This window comes from Stegostoma tigrinum, chromosome 40, assembly GCF_030684315.1.
Source record: "Stegostoma tigrinum isolate sSteTig4 chromosome 40, sSteTig4.hap1, whole genome shotgun sequence".
Lineage (NCBI taxonomy): Eukaryota > Metazoa > Chordata > Chondrichthyes > Orectolobiformes > Stegostomatidae > Stegostoma > Stegostoma tigrinum.
This window is the reverse complement of record NC_081393.1, coordinates 4,944,875-4,966,361: the sequence shown is the minus strand read 5'-3', so window position 1 is coordinate 4,966,361 and position 21,487 is coordinate 4,944,875. Positions and strand designations below refer to the sequence as shown.

Here is a 21,487-nt window from a genome sequence, read left to right as displayed (position 1 = left end):
CAGGGCTCTGGTCCCATCACAGTTCGGATGTAGCCCACCCTAATGGATCACTACAGGTGCCTGTGCTCCAGAGAGTGGAACCTGTGTCACCCGTTATCAGTCCTTGAGCCATGTATGTTCGTCTCTGACCTAGTAACCCCTATACCAACTTGCATGTGGCTCAGCTAATAATCTGGAAATTATTATCTTTGTGGTTCTGCTTTTTATTTTAACCCTTATCCGCTCAGAATCCCTCAGGGGAGCATCTGTCCTAGCCCAACCCATGTTGTTGATACCTGTATGCACTGTGACAACTGGGTCCTTCCCCTGTCACTCCAGGTTCCTGTCCAGCCCAGAAGAGATGTCCTGCATCTTGGCATTGGGTCGGCATCGAGGCAGGTGTGATAATGTTCAGACAGTGCATGCTGATTGTTGGAGCTGTCCTTGTGACTCCCTGTCTAATCACATCCTCCCTGTCTGTTTGGCTCAGCTGATGATGCATTTCCAGGATTGGAACTCAGCAGCTTCAGAGCAGGGTAAGCCGTGGACTATGAAGAGAGGGGTGGAACAGACGTACGGCGACATCTTCCTCGGCGAGCCTGTCAAAGTGGATCATTTAGTGTTCATGGTGCATGGGATCGGACCTGCATGCGACATCCGCTTCCGCAGTATCATTCAGTGCGGTGAGTTCTCACTGGTCTGGGCTTTGTACAAGCCACTTATGGCCTCTGCTCTGTGCTCACCGACCACAGTGACTATTGCTGGAGGTGCTGTCCTTCGGAATTGACTAACTGGATTCTCCCTGTGTGTACCTGTGGATACGTAGCTAATGTCGCACATGATTCCAGCAACAAGTCACTCCCATGCCATCTGGCAAATTCACTGCGACCCTCCACATTACAAAGGTAAAATATTCATTGTGATCGCCTCTAAAGGCACTGAAGCAAACTGACCTTGTCCAGCATCTCAAAGGTGCCTGGCCTCCAGTAACAACGTGTGGGCTCTTCAAAGGGGAGCAGGGAACGTAAATACGAAGGTATACCCTGCTTGTTGCTCAAGACAGCCTGGCACAGACTGGTGATGAAGGGGAGCTGGTCTCCCTGCCTCAATCTGTCTGGTTATCCAAATTTCTTGGTGGGAGGGTTTCAGACCTTTGGGTCAAATCCACCTTGATCCTCCTGTGTGTATCTGAAAGGTAGCTATGTCAAAGCAGGAGAACTTCATATTGTTCCCCACCCCCACCCCCACCCCCCCCCCTCCCGCCACCGGGTCACAGTGTCACCTTGGGCCATCCTGTTGATGCCGAATCTCTCTGCCCTTCACTGGGGGACAAGTCATGGCCCACGTACGCTGCCCGTTTGTTCTGTGTCAACACAAATGATCCTAATGTCATGGAAAGTGTGACTTTGAACAAGAGCCCCAGCCATGACGTGTTTCCTGTTATCAGATTGACCAGACCGGCTGATATTGTCTCACCATTTCGGGACCCTTCAGGGAGCAGGGCACCAGCAGGCAGCAATCGCATGTCCTGCTCTTGCTACAGACCATAAGAAATAGGAACAGGAGTTCGGCCCCTCGAGCCTGCTTTGCCATTCAATAGGATCACGGCTGGTCTGGCACTCCTCATACGCCCCCGACACGCGATGCCCCAGCTGATCGAACATCCATCTCAATTGGTCTTTAATACACTCTGGGCCCCTGCCACACACCCCCCCCCGCCACTGCTCCCAATGCTCCAAGGGAAAACATTGCTCCTCATCCGAGATTTGCAGTTGTATGCTGACAGACCAAAGCCAGGGGTGCCCGAGAAATAAACGCTTTGATCAAAGTCGTTGAGTTGCAGCTGCGGAGGTCAGATCCGCAAAACAAGGAGAGAGCTCCCCACCCCATTTGCTCATCTCAGCCATAGACTCCCTATAACGTGGAAGCAATTGGGCCATGACTCCGTACCAACTTTCCAAAGAGCCTCCCACTCAGACCCACTCTATCCCAAAAACCCTGCATTTCTCACAGCTGATCCATCCAGCCTGGACGCGATGGGCAACTTATCACGGCCAATCCACCTAACCCACACATGTTTGGACTGTGGGTGGAAACCAGAGTGAATGTGCAAACTCCACACAGATAGTCACCTGAGGGTGGGATTGAACCTGGGTCTCTGGGGCTGTGAGGAAGCAGCACTGACCACTGAGCCACCGTGCCGCCCTAAATCCCTGCTCACAGAATCATGGTGTCACTCACGTTGCTGCTGTTTGGTTGCCAGTTGGGTCATGAACAGTTTGCAGTTAATCTGAGCCGTGTCACTGTGTTTCTGCCTGCTGCTGACACTGTGCACGCTGTTGTCGCACTCTGAGCAGAAATTCACACCGTGGTTCCTTTTCCTTTAAGGGAACATGTTGAGCCACGGGCAGCAAACGTTTCCCAGCTTCTGTTGAAGTCACCTCGCTGGAAAAGGAGGCACAAAGCAGGGGTTTTTGTTTTGTCAAATGAATAAACAGAGTGAAAAGTGAAATTCTGCGCTGGGATTCAGGGTAGACTGTGCAGTTTCGGGAAAGAATGCTGTTGGAGACTGTTGCAGCTGGTATTCCTTTTGTCCCAGTGATGCTCAGTGAGATGCTGTCTGTCGCTGGGATCAGCCTCCTCCTGTTCTTGCAGCTTCTCCTGTGCACACTTCAGAGGTGTCCAGCTGTTTTCAGTGGTGGTCAGTGTTCCCAGGGGGAGGGCACCAGATCTGACAAGTAGGGGCACAAACTGAGTCCTGCTGCCCTCTGGTCTGTGACATGATGACATCCACTCACCCCCCACCACAGAGGCATCGTTGCACCTCCCTGCAGGGGCATGGACGGAGGGTAGCTGCGTGGCCTCCACCTCTGCTTCCTCACCTCGAGCTGCTGCCTAACTCATTTTCTACCCCCCATCCCTTGCTCATTACAGTCAACGACTTCCGCAACACCTCCCTCAGCCTGCTTCAGACTCACTTCAAGAAAGCTGCGGACGAGCAGAAGATTGGCAGGGTGGAATTTCTGCCGGTGAACTGGTACTGCACACTGCATGGAGATGCCACCGGAGTCGATGAGTGAGTACTGAAGCCCACTCCCTCCCAATCCCTGGCAGATGCCAGCCTCTGTCAAGGAAGCGTGTTGCACGGTGAGCAGCGACTGGGATGTGATAGTGCATCTTCCCTCTTGCCCTCTGCATGTGTAACTGAGCCCATTTCACCCTCTGCCTGGTGAGTTCAGAGCTAGCCGGACTCTGCCTGCCTGGGTGGGGAGAGTCAGCCGGGGTGTCCCTCCATTCCGTGGGAGCTGGGGATTGGATTTCCCATGAAGAGCCGGTGCTCCGACAACAGTGGCACTGGGCCCCCAAGTGAATGGGAATGCAACAGAGGGGTTGGCATATCATTTCCATCGCGATGCTGACAAGCTGTTGATCTCAATTCTCTGCCAGGCTTCAGGAAACAGACTGGCAGGTACCAGACGCAGTTGGAGATTGCTGTTGGTTCACCTTGTGGCTTTCCGCACAGACCATCTAGGTCTGCCTATCCCACCCAGGGAGCTGTTGGGAATTTTGTGACTCTTTGGGTGGACAGTCGCTTCAAGGGTGACATCAGGATGCCGTCAGCGGCTGTTTCCGGGCAGGAAGGAGCTTGGTCTAACCATGCTGCCTGCAGTGCCAACACCTCCTTGCCAAAGCTGACGCTGTTGAACATTGGGACCCTCTGATCCTTCTCAGAATGTAACAAGGGCTTTCTTGGAGCTTGGCCTGTCCTGGAGGCTTGCTCCCTCAGCACCTGCTGTAGACAGTGTCCTTCCGTGTTGTACTTGAAACACCCCAAGGTCGGGGGGTGCGGTATTGGGGGGGGAACGTGGTTTGCGCGGGTCATGGTTAACCCTTCGCGGCTCAGTCTGTCTCCCTGTTGCTCTCTTCCCCACCTCCCCCGACCCCAGAGACATCCGGAAAATAACGCTGCCCAGCATCAGTCGCCTGCGCCATTTCACCAACCAGACCCTACTCGACCTGTTCTTCTACAACAGTCCCACCTACTGCCAGACCATCGTGGACACTGTGGCCAATGAGATGAATCAGCTGCTGACTGTCTTCCAGCGACGCAACCCGGACTTTCATGGTGGGATCTCCGTGGCCGGCCACAGTCTGGGTAAGGTCCACGTGCCCCGCTGCGATAGTGCTTCAGTTCGGTTTCTTGGGTTGATGTCTGTCTCCACACCTCCCCCACCACCCTTTGTCTGGGATGCCCAGGGAAGGTGGTGGGCCAGGAAGTGGGGGGTGTGCGGTGTTTCTGTCGCATTGTGACGATAGCGGAGGAGATGCCGTCACTCGGACTCCAGGCCCTTTGCTGGTGTTTGGATTTTGAAGGAGCTGCCCTGCAGGTAGATTGTACAGACCCCCCCCCCCTCCGCCAGTCGCTGGAAATGCTTCCAGTGAAGCCCCATCCCATCAGAGCCGGGAGGGGACTGAGCTTTCGGGGTGGGGGGGGAAGCTTTCTCACAGCAATCGGCTCTTTCTCATCCTCTCCTGGGCTTTTGAGATTGAGTTGAGGCCCACGGACACCCGACCACAGTTTTTAGCCCATCTGCACTCCTTACCACCCCCCACCTCCTTCCCCCAATCAGGTCTGCCTTTACTGAGGAGTTACAGTCCAGCAGAGCACAAAACCTTTCGGCTCAACACCTATGCTTACCAAAGAGGGTAGAATCCCGCCAATGTGCAAGCAGGCTGTTCGGTCCATCAAGTCCACCTACCCTATCCCTGTAAGCCTGCATTTCCCATGGCTAACCCACCTCACCTGCACATAACCGGATGCCCTGGGCTGTTTAGCCTGGCCAATCCACCTGACCTAACCCTCGGACTGTGGGAGGAAACCCGCGCAGACACGTGGAGAATGTGCAAACCCCATGCAGACAGTCGCGGGAGGGTAGAATAGGTCCTGGCTCCTGAGTGCCACGCCTCACCCCTAAGCCACCATGCTGCCTGGCTTCCATACTCACCTCAGTGTATTGTTCAACCTGTTTCACTCCCATGGTTATAACTCGACCTTGAATTACATCTTCCCAAGTGGGCTCATGAGCTGACGTTCAGAGAGGGGGACACGTGTACCAGGGCAGAGATGGCCAATGATAGCCAATCAGCAGTTCCCATCCCCCCCACCGCATCTAGAGTGTCAGAGGCGTTGCCATGTGTTTGTTTATTTGAGAGATGCCATTTCATGTGTCCCTCCCATTTTGGGGGAGGCAGGAGGTGGGGAATGCGGGTTGCTTTGCTATGTCCTCAGCAAGATGCCCAGTGCCAGGGTCCCTCTGAAATCCTTCCGGGAACTGGGTGCAATCCTATTCGCACGGAGAGCGATGACGGAGGTGAAGCTGACCCCTCGCTGCGGGATTGAAGCAGGCTTTGGTGTTTTACAGGATCCTTGATCCTCTTCGACATTCTCACAAACCAGGCGACCTCCAACCAGAAGGAGCACAGCATGAGTGAGCCGAGGGCAAGAAGGGAGTGTTGCTCGTGCAGCAAGGTAAGTCCAAGTGGACGTGCCGGGAAATGCCGAGCAGAAACCACACCCCCCCCCCCCGCCCCACCCACCCACCCCATTGGCCCCCCACTTTGGGACAAGGTGCTAGGTTTATGGAAAAAGGGGTTTCGCTGGGGTTGGCAAACATCTAGAGGGCCGCGGACTGGGTTTTCTGGATTTTAAAAACCGAAAGAACTGCGGATGCTGCAAATCAGGAACAAAAGCAGAAGGTGCTGGAAAAGCTCAGCAGGTCTGGCAGCTTCTGTGAAGGCCAAAATAAAAAACAGGGTTGCTGTTTCGGGTCCGGTGACCCTTCCTCAGAATTGAGTTTGTGGTGCGTGCAGTCTCGTAGAAACAAAGATGATCCTGAGAGAGTTGGACAGGGGGAAACACTGGGAGGATGTTCCCAATGGAGGTCGGAGTCTAAGGATGTGGGGAACGTCATTTAGGACTGAGATGAGGAGAAGTGTCTTCATCCAGTGAGTGGGGAGCCTGCAGGATCCTCTGCCACAGAAAGCAGTTGAGGCCAAAGCATTCAAGAAGGTATGTTCCTTAGGGCTAAAGGGATCAAAGGATATGGGGGTGTGGGTTACGAGGGCAGGAACAGGGGACTGAGCTGGATGCTTAGCCATGATTGTATTGAACAGCACAGCGGGCTCAAACTGCTGAATGGCCTACTCTAGCTCCTATTTTCCGCATTTCTTTGCTCAGTCAGTGGGACCTTTGTTGGAGGTGCTCACCTCACACCTTTTATAGCAGCCAGGAGCAGACAGGCCCGCCCCCCCCCCACCTCGGGGCAAGCTGCAGACTTGACTTGGGGCTGGAACACAATGTTGTCACGCTTGGCCAGGAGTTGGTGGAGTGGGGTGGGTCATGTCCCTGCCTCTGAGCTAGGAGTTTGTGTGTCAGGTCCCTCTCCTGGGTTTGCCGATCAAGGAAGCTGTGTTTATGATTTGGTTGACGAACAATGTATAAAATCCCAAATGTACCAACAAAACTGAGGTTGTCCAGGACATTGAGGCCTCTTCTGGAGTATTGTGTCCAGTTCTAGCCTTACCGTTAGAGGAAGGATATTCATAAGCAAGAGAGGGTTCAGAAAAGATTTACCAGAATGTTGCCAGGAATGGAGGGTTTGAGTTACATGGATAGGCTGGGACTTTTTTCACTGGAGTGTCGGAGGCTGAGGGCTGACCTTGTATGAGGGGTGTGGACATGGTTCATGGTACGTGATTTCCACACCGCCCCCCCCCCCCCCCCCCCCCCACCCCGCCCAAGATGGGGAATTCCAAAACACAGGGGTGTATTTTTAGGGTGAGAGGAGAAAGATTTTTAAAAAGACGAGGGGCAAATATTTGACACAGAGGGTCGTTTGTGTGTGGAATGGGGGCTGTGATGATGAGAGTTCAGAAGCATTTTGTTCCTGTTAGAGTGGTAAGGCTGGTAAGATAAGGAACAGTGGATGAATAAAGATATTGAGGCTCTTGTCAAAAATGAAAAATCATTTCGGATATGGGCAACTTTGGTTCCATTGAACCTCTTAATCAATATAAAGAGTGTAGGGACATTCTTAAGAGAGGAATCAGGAAGGCAGAACGGATAGGAGAGAGCATTGGCAAATAAGGGTTAAGGATAATCCAGAGGGATTCTACAAATGCATTAAGATCAAGAGGATAACGAGGGAGCAGGTAGGGCCTCTTAATGATCAAGGAGATCGTCTTTGTGCTGAACACCAGGCGATGGGAGAGATACTAAATGAATATTTCATGTAAGTTTTAATGGAGGCTAGAGAACGCAGGGATATAAATTTGGATGTTTTAAAAACAGTTCACATTGTAGAAGAGTAAGCTTGGAAGGTCTTGGAGAATGTAAAGATGGATGAATCTCAGGGATCTTCATAGATCATAGAATAGAATCCCTACAGTGAGGAAGTAGGCTGTTCAGCCCATCCAATCCTCAACGACCCACCGAAGAGCATCCCATCCAGACCCAAACCGTGTAACCCTGAATTTCCTATGGCTAAACTACCCAACCTGGACATTACAGACAATTTATCATGGCCAATCCACCGGATCTCATCTCGTGTATCCCAGAATGTTGTGGGAAGTAAGAGAGGAAATGGTGGGACCCCCTACAGAAATCTTTACATCATCTATAACTATGTATGAGGTGCCTGGAGGGTGGCTAATGTTGTACCGTACTTGAAGAGAGGTTGTAAGGAGAAGCAGGGAACCGATAGATCGTGAGTCTGACTTCGGTAAATTGATGGAGGTGACTATGAAAGACAGGATTTATGGACGTTGAGGGGCAAAAATTCATGAGGGACAGTCAGTATGTTTTGAGAGGAAAATAATGTCTCTCAAACTTGATTAAGTTTTTAAAGTAGGTTTCCAAAAATGATTGGATGGACATACTAGCCCTGGAGCGTGTCCAGCGGAGATTCACACGGATGATCCCTGGAATGGTAGGTTTAACGTATGATGAACGACTGAGAATCCTGGGATTGTACTCATTAGAGTTTAGAAAGTTGAGGGGAGATCTAATAGAAACTTACAAAATAATGTATGGTTTAGAAGGGGTGGACGCTAGGAAGTTGTTTCCATTAGGCGGGGAGACTAGGACCCGTGGGCACAGCCTTAAAATTAGAGGGGGTAAATTTAAAACTGAAATGAGACGACATTTTTTCAGTCAGAGAGTGGTGGGCTTGTGGAATTCACTGCCACGGAGTGCAGTGGAGGCCGGGACGTTGGATGCCTTCAAGGCAGAGATCGACAAATTCTTGATCTCAAAAGGAATCAAGGGCTACAGGGAGAGTGCAGGGAAGTGGTGTTGAAATGCCCATCAGCCATGATTTAAATGGCAGAGTGGACTTGATGGGCCGAATGGCCTTACTTCCACTCCTGTGTCTTATGGTCTTATAATTGCTGATTGTAGAGCAGTAGACCTTGTTTATTTGGATTTTAGTAAAGCCTTTGACGAGGTTCCGCATGGTAGACTAATTAATAAAGTTAGGTTATGTGGGATTCAGGGTGACTTTGCCAATTGGAGACACAATTGGCTTACCAGCAGGAGACAGAGTGTAATGGTGGAGGGTTGCTTTTTGGACTGGAGGCCGTGACCAGCGATGTTCCTCAGGGATCGATTCTGGGTTCTCTTTCATCTGTCATTTGTATAAATGATTTGGATGACAATATACAAGGCATGGTCAGTAAGTTTGCAGACAACACCAGAATTCGTGGCATAGTAGACAAGTGAAGAACGTCCTCTAAGTTTACTGAGGGACTTTGATCAAATCGGTCAAGGGGCTGGAAAATTGCAGATAGAGTTCAGTCTGGATAAATGTGAGGCAAAGTCAATTCTGCCCTAATGTGTGTTTGTTCAATCTGAATTGGCATTAAAGTGATTGAAGAATTTCGACCACTATTTGTAGAACGTGAACTTTCCTGTGTTGGCTCGCATGCGATTCCAGCCCCATTAGTTTAAATGGTGCGGCTATTGTGTGATTTTTCTTAGACCGCACGAGAATGGAACTAATGGATTAAACCAGAACTGACTATTCCATTTGGTACAGTCAACAAGGACAGAACTTTGACAATTAATGGTAGGGTGTGGGTAGTGCTGTGGAACAGAGGGACCTCGGGGTTGAGGTACTTAATTCATTGAAGTTTCCTTCACATATAGACAGTGTGGTTAAAAAGGCGTTAGGCACACTTGCCTTCATTGCGCAGTCCTTACAGTATAGGAGTTCGGACATTTAAGTTGAGGCTGTAGAGGACCTTGGTGAAGTCTCTTCTGGAGCACTGTGTCCCGTTCTGGTCGCCCTGTTATAGGAAAGATATTATTAAACTGGAGATGGTCCTGTTAAGCTTTACCAGGAAGTTGCTCTGTATAGAAGGTTTGAGTTAGAAAGAAAGGTTGGGACTTTATTGACTGGAGCGTAGGAGGTTGGGACGCAACCTGATAGAAGTCTATAAAATAATGAGGGGTGTAGATGGAGTTAATGGCAGGTGTCTTTTCCCTAGGATGGGGGATCTCAAGACCAGTGGATACATTTCGAAGGTGAGCAGAAAGAGATTTTAAAGAAGGTATGAGAGGCACATTTTTTTACCCAGAGGGTAGATTGCATGTGTGAAATTAGCTTTGTGAGGATGTGGTTGATGTGGAGACAGTTTAAAAGCTATTGGGAGAAGTACAGGAATAGGAAAGGTTTGGAAGGATACTAACCAGGAGCAGGCAGGTGGGACCAGTTGAGTTTGGGGATTATGTTCGGCATGGACTGGTTGGACCGAAAGGTCTGTTTTCATGCTGTATGACTGTTTGACTCTAACAGCATCAAGCAATTCTTGTCAAAAAAACACTGCCATCTTCACTAATGCTATCCACAGATGGGAGATGGTTTGGAGCTGCACCAGCCCAGGTTCTGAGGGGGCTGGGTGGAGCGTTGGGTCTCTCCCGTGGGGATCAATCGGAGCTAATGGCACTGGTTCCGATGCCCATCCTGTGTGTGGTGGATTCAGGATTTCTGTCCAGTCTGTGGCGGAGCTCACCCTGCTGTGGGATGGCCCTACCGATGGATCGAGATGGTCCAACAGGAGCGGAGCTGGTTCCTGTGGCTAAATCGGGACATGGTCATGGTGAAAGTTCCCTGTGCCAAAGAAGTACAGGATTCTTGCCCCGAAGCCTGCGCAGTCAGTTGTGAATTTGATCTCTGAGCTGGGAGAGCGCTGGTGACCTTGTTGGAGAGGCTGCAGTGGGGGCTGTGGGCCAAAAGCTGTGAAATGGATTTTAGAGGGGTTTCAACAGAATGACGGAACAGGTTTGAGGGGCCCAACGGACGTCTGTTGGTGCATGTTTTATCGAACTTCAGCTTGAACCCCTCTCTTGCAGTGAACTATCGCTGCTGAAATCACAGAAATATAGGCTGTTCGGCCCTCTGAGGCAACCGAACCATTCACCATGATCGTGCTGACCATCCAACTCTGTCCCCTGCTCCTCCTCCTCCTCCCCTGAATCCATTACCTTCTCAGAAGCAGTTCATGTGATCGCCTACTGCTCGCCATTGATAACCTGGCTGTTGCTCAACCTCCGTACTGTGTGTGCCTGAGGTTAAGGTACTCAGCGACAGGATTCTTGGTCAGGTTGGAGCACAATGCTGAAGCATTTTCTCCTTTCTCCCCCAGGAGATGAGTTTGGAGGAAGCTCTGAAGGTGCACGGACTCTCGGAATTCCTGAGCGTTTTGGAAAGGGAGAAGTTGGACCTGGAGTCGCTGGTGAGACCTACCTGCACATCCTCACAGCTTTCGTTTTCTCTCCCCTGCTTTTTGGTTTGATTTCACTCTGTTCACGTCAGCTCCGCTGCTTTCGCCGTCACTCCCACCTCTCTCCCCCTGCTTCCCCCGATCCTCTGTCCACCTCTGCATCCTAATGGAGATTCCGTACCCGCCGCTCAGCGGAGGGGTCTGCAAACACTTCCCCACTCCCTCAGTGTTGCTTGTGCTGTTGTCCTCAGGTCATGTGCTCGGATGCTGAGCTGAAGGAATTGGGGATTCCGCTGGGGCCCAGGAAGAAGATGTTGAGCCTGGGAAGGGAGCTGGCTGGCGTACAGGTACACTAAGGGTTGCTGTGTCACTGTGGGCTGAGGCACTCGGCCTGCGTTTCCCGCTGTGTATGTTCGAGTTGCCTCTGCACTGGGGTGAAGGGTCGGGAGCTAGAGGGAACTGGCTTTGATTAGGACTCAGTGGCAAATGGCCACTGAAACCAACTCAGTAGTGGGGAGCTGGCAGTGCACTTGGGTTTGTCAAACCAGGGGGAGCAGCTGACAGGGCTTTTGCGGGGTGGGGGGGGGGGGAATTGAGAGCCTAGTGGGTAGGGGACACAATGCCCTCCCACACCACCCCATTGATTGGGGGGGGGGGGGGGGAAGGTGCAATGGGGTAACCGTGCGGCCTCTTGCTGTGCAAAGCTTTCTCCTCACTGACCGGGTCTTGTCCCGCTGTGCAGCAGGAGAAGCAGGAGCAGATGGGTGAGCCAGCAGCGAGGCCTGTTCCTGAGAAAAGCAACCAAGCCAGAGAGCGGGCAGGCGGTGGCGAGGATTCCCAGCGCCCACTCTCCACCAGCAGCGTCACCTCGGTCAGCTACGAGCAGTTCGATGTCGGCATTGGTCAGGTAAATTCTCTCTTTTGGCGGTCAGTGCTGAGCAGCTGGTGGATAAGCACGGAAGTCTCTCTCACCCTCTGTCTCTCCGTCTCTCACTCTTGAGCCTGCTTAGCCGTTAAATACGATCATGGCTGATCTCATCTCGGACTCAACTCCACCTTACTGCTCCGCTCTCCAAAACGCTTCAACCCATTACTAACTCTCTGTGTCACCTCGTTTATGTTACTCAGTGTCCCAGCATCCACTGTACTCTGGGGCACTGAGTACCAGAGATTCACGACTGTCTGTGACTCCTCCTCATCTCTGTTTCAAATCTCCTTCCCTCTCCACCCATCCTAAAAACCATGACCTTCTCTCTCTGGATTGCACCACGCGAGGTAACGCCCACTCCACATCTGATTTGTCACCCTCCTTTAGCAGCCGATGTCCCTCAATGAGATCTCCTCTCACTATGCTGAACCGCAGACAGTATTCCCTGAGTTGCTCGATCTCTCTTTGTAAGGCAAGCCCTTTTGTTTTTGAATCGATCTCGTGATAGTGCTCTGAACTGCAACTGCATACCTCCCCTGCCAGGGGACCAGAACTGTACATAATATTGAGGTGCAGTCCTACTCGTGACTTGCACCATTGCGGCAACACATTCCCTATTTTAATGTTCTATTTGTTTTGCCACACATGCTGAAGTTCTGTTGCCTCCCTTATTACCTGCTGTACCGGGAAACTACATGAATGTGATTCATGTGAGAGGGCAACCAGCTCAGTCTGCTGTGCAGCGTTCTGCAGGCTCTCTCCGTCTCGCCTTTCTCTTCCCCTGACTGAAATGGCTAGCCTCGCAGTTATCCGCATTAAAATCTCTCTGTCGAATGTCGGCCCATTCACCGAACCTACCGTTTTGCAAATTCCTTGTTTCTTCGGCACGACACCAATTTCAGAGTCCTCGCCAACTTTGGAGAGGTTACTGTCGGTCCCCACATCCAGCTGGTATAATCCACGGGGAGTGCTGACATGGACTATATCTGTTGGTTTATGTTGTTTGAGTTTGCTGTTGTTGGCTGTGAATGCAGGGATACGAACCTTTAGGAAAACATGTTCCTCCAGCCCTGGGACAGGCTCCACTTCCTGTATGTTTCCCATTGACTCCGGGAATGTGGGTGTCTCTGTCTGGACCCACCATTTATTGCCCACCCCTGGAGTAAGCTGGTGGTCAGCTGCCTTCGGTCCATGTGCTGCTGGTCCCTCATCAGCTTCAGTCAAAAACCTATTCTCATGGAAGATGATCTCGAACATCCTTCGCAATGGAAGATCCACAGCTTTCCCGGGGGAGAGAATTCCCAAGGTGAGCTCCGGCTGATGCCTTTTTCCAACGGAATTGACCAGGTTGGGTTGGTGAGGGGGTTACTGCCGAGGACCCCCACTCCACCCCCCCCACCCCCCAACCCCACAGAGAGGACAGTCCGCCATTTGGTGAGATCACCCGTCCTTCCTCGAGGTGGTCGTCCCTCTCGTATTGACCCCTCGTCCCGGGAAGCCATCGGGAACTCCGAATGCAGCAAAGGAGAAGTGGGTTCTCCGGCCTGGGCGGCTCATAGCTGACCTCTCGGACCGTGTTGTAAAAAGATTGCATGTTTGTTCCCTCTGTCCCGCTGCCCCCCCCCCCCCCCCCCCCCGCCCCCCACACACCACAGGTTTCGGTGAATTACCCCCGGATCAGATTTGAGCCAGACATCTTTTTCGCCTTTGGCTCGCCAATTGGAATGTTTCTGACTGTCCGAGGCCTGAAGAGGATTGACCCGAACTACACCTTCCCAACATGCAAGAGGTTCTTCAACATTTATCATCCTGTAAGTATCTGCTTCACCGACTCACGTCAGATACCTCCTCAGGCCTGAGGATCCAGTCGGTCGTTGGAAGGGGTTGGGGGGGGGTGGTGGGTGTCGGGGAGTGCCTGTCTCTGTGACTTGCAGCCATGTGAATGACAAAGAGAATTGGATGAGCGTGAGTCCCCACAGTCGCCCTTCAGGAGTTTCCAAGCGACACAGTGTGGCAGCATCCATAGCGTACGGAGCCACACTAGTGCTGTTTTCCGTCCAGTGCAGGAGTGCAGTCCTCCTGGGATTGGTGTGGGTGTCGCTGGAGGGGCCCAGCATTTATTGCCCTGTCCCTTGTGGCCCCCTTGAGATGGTGGGGGTGAGTTACCTTCTTGAACCGCTGCTGTTGACCCTAATGCCCTTATAGCGAGGGAATTCCAGGATTTTTGACCCCGTGACAGTGAACGAACGGCAATATATTTCCAAGTCAGGAAGGTGAGTGGCTCGGAGGGGAACTTGCAGGGGGTGGTGTTCCCATGTATCTGCTGCCCCTTGTCCTTCCGGCTAGAAGTGGTTGTGGGTTTGGAAGGTGCTGTCTGAGGATCTTTGGTGAATTCCTGAAGCGCATCTTGTGGATGGTACACACTGCTGCTGCTGAGCGTTGGTGGGTGCAGTGCCAATCAAGCGGGGGGGGGGGGGGGGGCAGCTTTGTCCCGGGTGGTATCAAGCTTCATGAGTGTTGTTGTAGCTTCCCCAACCAGGCAAGTGGGGAGTATTTCATCACAATCCTGACTTCCGCCTTGTGGATGGTGGGACAGGCTTTTGGGAGTCAGGAGGTGAGTTTCTTGCCACAGGATTCCGAGCTGGGAATATCGGGGAGTTGATGACCTCGTGGTATTATCACTGGACTGTTAATCCAGAGACCGGGGTCATATTCTGGGGGCCTGTGTTTGAATCTTGCCACGGCAGATGGTGGTGGAATTTGAATTCAATAAAAAATCAGGAATTTAAAACCTCACGGTGACCATGAATCCAGTATAGATTGTTATGAAAAGCCACCGAGTTCACTCAAGCCATTTCTGACCTCATCTGGCCTACGTGTGACTGCAGACCTGCGGCGTTGAGGTTGACTCTCAATTGCTTTCTGGTTTGAGTTCTAACTGCTGGCCGAGCCTGTGATGCTCTCACCCCATGAAATAATGAATGAAAAAGCCTCTGACCTGACCTTGAAGCCACAGTGTTTAGATGGTGATGAGTTCCTGGTCAGTGAAGGAGATGTTCCTTTACCAGCTGGCCTCCCCTAGTTGGTAATGGTGCTTTCCATGACGGCTGTTGGAGGGATGGGGTGGGTGTTCACACGGTGAATATATTTGACCTTGTGTCTGTCTGCCTGTCTTTCCTGCTGCAGTTTGACCCCGTGGCCTACAGGATTGAACCCATGATTGTGCCAGATCTAGATTTGGAACCAATGCTCATCCCTCACCACAAGGGCAGGAAGAGAATGCACCTGGGTAAGGCCCCCTACTGCTGCCTGCAAGCCCCACTACGCAGGGGCTGGTCCCACCTGCCAACCTGAGGCAGACCCACAATGATTCTCCACTGAACATCTGTCAGCGAGTATGGAAATGGTGAAGCTCCCCCCGCCCCCATCACCGCAAGCCTCAGCATGCAGTTTCCCGTATCTGGGCAAGTTCTCTCCCTGAGGATGTACAGTCCACCAGGACTGGAGGTGGGGGGCACACTGTTGAGCTGTTTTCCCCATTCTTTGGTTCTTGGAAAGAGCAACCCAATTGGTGCTATTTCCTCACTGCCCACCCAGGCTCCCTGTTCCAATCACCAGGCTCCCTGTTCCAATCACCAGGCTCCCTGTTCCAATCACCAGGCTCCCTGTTCCAATCACCAGGCTCCCTTCGACTGCACATTGAATAAGGCAGACTCGCGAATGTCTGTGTGGGTGAAGTCGCCCGGTCTTTCAGGGAATGGGCGGTGGGCATGGCCAGACTGCCCACCCCTGGTGAGCACAGCACTGGGGTCACAGCCTCTCTGTCATGCAGTGGTATAACGATGTCAGACAGTCAGGAACCCCCCAGCGCCTTTAGAGCCTGTACTCCTCTCAGCTCTACTGTCTGAGCTGGACACCCAGTCCAACAGCAGGGCTGGATCTTTGTAGCCAGCTCTCAACCCAGCTTTGTCCCTCCTGTGCGCGCATGTGTGCGTGCGTCCGGGCGGGTCTGTATATCTCTGTCTGTCCCTGGTGTCATATCCATATTTGGCGTGTGACGGACAGTCTCTCTCCTGGATACCCACGATGATTTTTTTTTGTTTTTCTCTCTCCAAACAGAACTGAAGGACAGCCTGACACGCATGGGCACTGACATAAAGAACGGCCTGTTCTGTTCGCTCAGGAACGCCTGGCAATCGTTTACTCGCATCCAGTCCCCGATGCCACAACTGCTGCCGGATACGGCTGCAATGTCAGCCAACCAGTCAGCAGCCAAGGATAGTGAAGGTGGTGCCTACTTCCAGTCTTTCTGCACCGCTGCCGCCCTTTCTGTCTTGCTGCCTCCCTCTCGCGCTCTCTCTCTCTCTCGCTGTCTCTCTCTGCAAATGCCGTTATTGTGTGTGTGTGTGAGAGAGAGAGAGATAGAAAGGGACAGACAGAGAGAGAGATGAATGGAAGATAGCAAGACTTTGTGATACATTGAGTCAGGGAAAACAGAGAGATTTCTTTGTCTCGCTGGCTCAATGTTTCTCTGCGGTTGTGGCCCCACAGAAGCTGTGGTTCCCTGGTCAGGAGCCAACGAAAATGTTGTTGTCAAACAGTCATTCCTCCAGAAGATGAGGGAATTGCAACTCAGTGTGCTCCAACAAACATGATTTGTGAAACGGTAGCCAACTCGTTGCACAGTCTCCTTTGGAAAAGAAAATTTTTAAAAACCTGATTTTAAAAATCTACCTCAGCTGCAAAAATACTTAATGATCCAGTCTCGATAGGCCTCTGTGGTAAAGAATTCAGCGGATCCTCTACCATCAGAGAGAACAAATTCCTCCTCATTTCCCTCTTAAATGGGTGACCCCTCATTCTGAGATGATCCCCTCTAGTCCTGGACTCTCCCACAAGGGGAAACAACCTTTCGACATCTCCCCGTCAAGACCCTCCAGCATCTCGTCCGTTTAATGAGGGAATGATGGGGCATGTGGCAAAGACATGAAAGTGGAGTTGAGGATGATCAGATCAGCTGTGATCTCACTGAATGGGGGAACAGCATAGTTGGGCTGAATAACCGAAGACTGCATCTTCTGGTCTGTGAGATTTCCCAGCCGCAGGGCTCAGTAGTACGTGCAGTATGCCTGCCTGCCTCTTGGGGCGCTGTGGGGAGCACACAGCAGTGGGTCAGCAGCTGCTTGTGTTGAACGCACTGGCCTTGGCCCAGTGCCTGTTGAGCGAGGGTGGAGGGGGTTACAATGAGGAACCACACATTCCCAGTCTTCCTGTTGGGGATATGGGCACACAGTGGCTGCCCTGTTGCCCCATGTGCCCACAGTCAGTCGTTGGGGGAGGGTACGGGGCAATGGCTGCCAGTCTCACTCTGTAACCCTGTTGCTGTTATCAATACTGATCCCCCGTTCAGAGCTCAGACAGCCTTCAAGCTGGGGGAGTTGTGTATCCGTACCATCTCAGGGCGACTCTGTGTTCAGCTCTGCACCATCCTCACCCACTTTGCGGGCTGCCTGCTGCTCTAACCCTTGTCCAGGCCCCCCCCTCACACTCCAACACACAGCTGCACCACCAGCATCCCGGACCCCCCCACCCATCCTTCCTCGACCAAGAGGTTTTTGCTAAATATCTGATAGCTCGTTGTGATATGTATGTTTATAACACTCCTTGTCATGGTACAGGTGCTGCATGTATGTATGTTTTTGCAAATGGTGGGGGGGGGGGGGTGCTGCTCCCTGTGGGTTGTAAGCTCTGTCTATGCACTGTAGCTTGGAACTGGACAGCCGTGGATGGTGTTGTTGGGTTTGGGGATGGTTGTGTGTGTGTGTGTGTGTCTCTGTGCATCCTCCCACAGGCACTCCAACAGATCAGCCTCTGACCAGAGGTCGTCTTGACTGACACGTTGCCATGTTTGTCTTGAAGCAGGCGAGGAGACAGACAGCAGCTGCCCCTTGCAGGAGGAGATGGAGCAGGTAAAGATCGGAATGCTAAATGGAGGCCACCGGATTGACTATGTGCTGCAGGAGAAGCCCATTGAGAGTTTCAACGAGTATCTCTTTGCCTTGCAGAGTCACCTCTGCTACTGGTAAGGGCACCGTGTGAACTGAAGGACTGGGGGCTGGTGGTGGGTGGGAAGGAATTGCAGGCAGTGCAAGAGCCAACTGACTGGCATCCTCTCTGCTCTGATCAGGTGATGAGGCTGAACAGGGAGCACCTCTGGAAACCCCTGTCTACCAGACCCTGTAGCTGTCCCCTAGACCACTGAGGTCACTGACCCACTGGGCTGCCCCTTCCTGGGGCTGTCCAATCCGACTCCTGGTCAGTCACCGGGTACCCAGTCCCCCTGCCTGCATGGTTTCTTTTCTCTGTTCCCCCAGTTCCCAGTCTCCCCTGCCTTTTTTTTTCGCTTTTCCCCTAGTTCCCCTTGCCTGTGCGATCGCTGTGCATGTTCATCTGGCCTTCATTTCTGAGGAGGAGCTTAGCTTATGTTTTTTAATCGTGTACCCTGCATTGAAGGCCCTGCGTGAATGTATGTTGTCGTCGATTTTTGCCTGTCCCTAATCCTGACAAGTTGGCCCAAGAGCCAGGTCAACCTTTCCAGTGTTGTGTCTCTGTGACAACCTCTGAGATATTGTTAGACCATTGATCAGTTTAATACACACCACTCTGTCGTTTCCCTCTTGTTTAAAATCTCTTTCATCCTGGAACTGAGCTATTCCTGTTGTCTGGTCCCTCCAGGGAGTCTGAAGACACCGCACTGTTAATTCTGAAGGAAGTTTACCAAACGCTGGGGGTCACCTTGGAACAAGTGCAGCACTGACGGGGTTTGGAGCAGCGAGCCACCACCAGACTGAAGGCAGGAGAGGTCACCTTGGAGCTGGTGTTGGCGCAGTTCTCATGGACACCCTGGGGTGACCTTTCTTTCTCTGGTGGAGGAACACTGAGTTGGTGTAGACCCTGTCTTGTGTGTTCTCCACAGGCTTTGAGGCCAGGTCTGATGGCCAACCTGTGGGAGCTGACCTCTCTAATCTATCTGAGTAGCTTAGCAAACGGCAAGTTTGTTCCCATTCGGACTTCTAGGTGAGGGGGCGAGGGGATTGACTCACCCACAAACTCTCAACTGTACAATCACTGGCTTGATCCTGGATGCTGCTGATGGGCTGTGGACAGCTGTGGGTCACCTTCTGTGGCTCTTGAAGGACCAATCTGTACAGACTTATTTATTTTTTTACACCTTTCATTCACATTAAAGTGGCACTTTGAAGAGGAGCATGTTTGAGGAGGATCATTGGAAGTTGTCTTGTTTGATGAATGAGTTTCCTATTGAAGCTTTGGAAAATGTAACTCCAAGTAAAGTTACATTCCAACGAGTTTTCCCAGTTGGACCGCTATTGGCCTGCGCTCTCTTCCCTGCTCCGTACGCACTCCAAAGAGAAATGCAGCACCCGGTGTCTGTGTGTTTTGGGGGTGCGGGGTGGTGTTGTAATGGACAGTTAGGGGAACCAAGTGCAACTCTTTCTCAGTCTCATACTGGCTTTGTGGAATCTCTGAGCAGTGTTATGTTGGAACTGCAGACTCTGGTCTAGCCCCTACAATTTGTATGATCCCTCCACCAATAAACTTCAGGAAATCTTCCTGTCCTCCTTTTTCATGCTGCATCTGCACTCCCTTTACTCTTTCAGGCTGCTCTCCTTGTCCCGTTGTGAACTTACCCCATTTCTTTTCGTGGTCCCAAAATCACCGACTGTGTAACCACCGTGGATTGGTGAATCCAGTGCATGCTATTGACCATTATCTGGGGATGGAGAATCTGCCGTCCTGACACTGACCAGGCCGACAGGTGACTGCAGACCTGCGGCCACATGAAAGAGTCTGAAATACCCTCTGAAATGGGCATGACAGCCAAGGGCAACTTGCAGTGGGCAAGAAGGCTGGCCCAGGCCATGATGCTCATGTCCCATCAATGAATTTTGCCAAAAATGTATGAGTTTTGAGTGCAAAACTTCAGTTATGATGTCAGGTGGAATGCTTCCATCTGAAAGTGTTAAAGCAGGGCAGCATGTTGTAAATGTCAATAAACTGATTTGAGCCTAGCATCAGCAGTGGGTAGGTTTTAGAAGAGAATCCTGAGGGACAGGATTTACACTTATTTGGAAAGGCAAGGACTGATCAGGTATAGTCAACATGGCTTTGAGCGTGGGAAGTTGTCTCACTGAACGGAGATTTTTGAAGAAGTGACCAAGAAGAGTGGTGAAGACAGAGCAGTAGGTGCTGTCTGTATGGAATTTCAGCCAGGCATTTGGCAAGGCTCCACATGGTAGATCACATGGGATCGGGGGGGGGGCACAGGGGCGGCTAGCCAATTGGTTGCAAATTTGACCTGAAAGTAAGAGACCGTGTGTGCTTTGGACTGGAGGCCAGTGTCCAGTGGTGCAGGGTCCAGTGTTGTTTGCCATTTAAGTAAATGGTTTGGATGTGAACATGGAAGGTGTGGTTAGTAAGTTTGCAGATGACACCAAAATTGATGTCTAGTGGACAGTGAAGAAGATTACCTCAGAGTACAAAGGGACCTTGCTCGAGTGGGTGAAGGAGCGGCAGATGGACGTTAATTCAGATAAATGCGAGGTGTTGCATTGTGGTAAGGGAAACCAGGCAAAGACTTACGCAGTTGATGGTAGGCCTCTAGGGAACCAAGAAACCTTGGGGTGCAGGTTTATAGTTCCTTACAGGCATACAGCTAGTGAAGAAGGCATTCGGTATGTCTGCCTTCATTAGTCAAAAGGCAATGAGATAAACAATGGGCTGAATGGCCTCATTCTGTGCCAGAACAATCCTGTGATTCTGTGACATGTAATGACTTTGCCTGAAACCGAATCGTCTGTAACAGTGCAGTATTTCCCCATCGCCAGTTCTCCTCACTATGGAGGCATTGAGAGAGAGTGACTGAGGCGTAGGGAGAAGCTTTCCTCTATGTATGTGTGAATAAAGTGTTTGGTTTTTACTGTTGGAGGGAGGTGCTTCTTTCAAATCTGGCCAGTGGTTTTAAGGAGGTTACGAGGTGTTTGCATGGTCCTAGATCTGAAATGTGAAGTCTTGAACCAAGCAGGGAGATGGGCAGGCAAACCTTTCAAACACAGTCTCCCACACTTCAAACTTTGTCTTAATTTTTCAAGATGGATTGAGACAAAAGGTGGAGTCAGAAAGATGTTGTGGAGAATGGAAGCGTTAACTATAAAGGACAGGAATTAGAGTGGCTCAGTGAGCAGGAAGTGTGGGTCTGTGATGGGAGGTGACTGGGAGAGAGGAGGTTGTAAGTTCAAATCCCCTTTCAGCCAGGGTGCAGCAGTTCCCCCTATTTCCAGATCAGCAAGGCAATGGCGATGTTAAGGATCAGCTCGAAATATCCTGGAAGTATGGAAGGTGGAGTGGCTGAAAGGATGCACGCTCACCTCCCAGCGATGTGTCAGAATTAAAGACAGGTTTGAGACTAGGCAAAGCAAGGTAGAAAGATTAGAGGAGGCAGTGCCCCAGTGGGAGTAGGAGGATGTGTAGGAAATGGTTGGGGGGGTTGGCTGGAGGAGAAGTAAGGGAGGGGCAGAGAGAAGGGCCCTGGCCCTGGTAGTGGGAGTTAAAGGCAAGCAGGGCTCAGGGTGGAGGAAGGGGAGGGGGTAACAGGGAAACCCTTGCTGCCACTCTTACTTTTCCTTCTCTCAGCCCTGCTTGCACGCTCTACCTCTTCCCCCCCACTCCAACTCTTCTCTCAGCCCTGCTTGCACGCTCTACCTCTTCCCCCCCACTCCA

General features: G+C 51.6%; 1 protein-coding gene across 5 annotated transcripts in view; it reads left to right on the top strand.

Moving 5' to 3' along the window:
* Positions 1–18,950, top strand: part of LOC125448129 (phospholipase DDHD2-like) — a 33,868-nt gene extending 14,918 nt beyond the window's left edge. For 3 of the 5 annotated variants that reach the window (XM_048523185.2, XM_048523183.2, XM_048523186.2), the window contains exons 6-17: positions 470–662; positions 2,914–3,055; positions 3,927–4,135; positions 5,403–5,509; positions 10,684–10,773; positions 11,013–11,108; positions 11,504–11,668; positions 13,345–13,500; positions 14,876–14,978; positions 15,809–15,976; positions 17,609–17,771; positions 18,425–18,950. In XM_048523185.2, coding sequence (XP_048379142.1) covers positions 470–662; positions 2,914–3,055; positions 3,927–4,135; positions 5,403–5,509; positions 10,684–10,773; positions 11,013–11,108; positions 11,504–11,668; positions 13,345–13,500; positions 14,876–14,978; positions 15,809–15,976; positions 17,609–17,771; positions 18,425–18,506 — 1,674 coding nt within the window. In that variant the 3' untranslated portion in view covers positions 18,507–18,950. The remainder of the gene's footprint in view (positions 1–469; positions 663–2,913; positions 3,056–3,926; positions 4,136–5,402; positions 5,510–10,683; positions 10,774–11,012; positions 11,109–11,503; positions 11,669–13,344; positions 13,501–14,875; positions 14,979–15,808; positions 15,977–17,608; positions 17,772–18,424) is intronic. The other 2 variants (XM_048523184.2, XM_048523187.1) reach the window with 2 other exon arrangements.
* Positions 18,951–21,487: the final 2,537 nt, after the last annotated feature.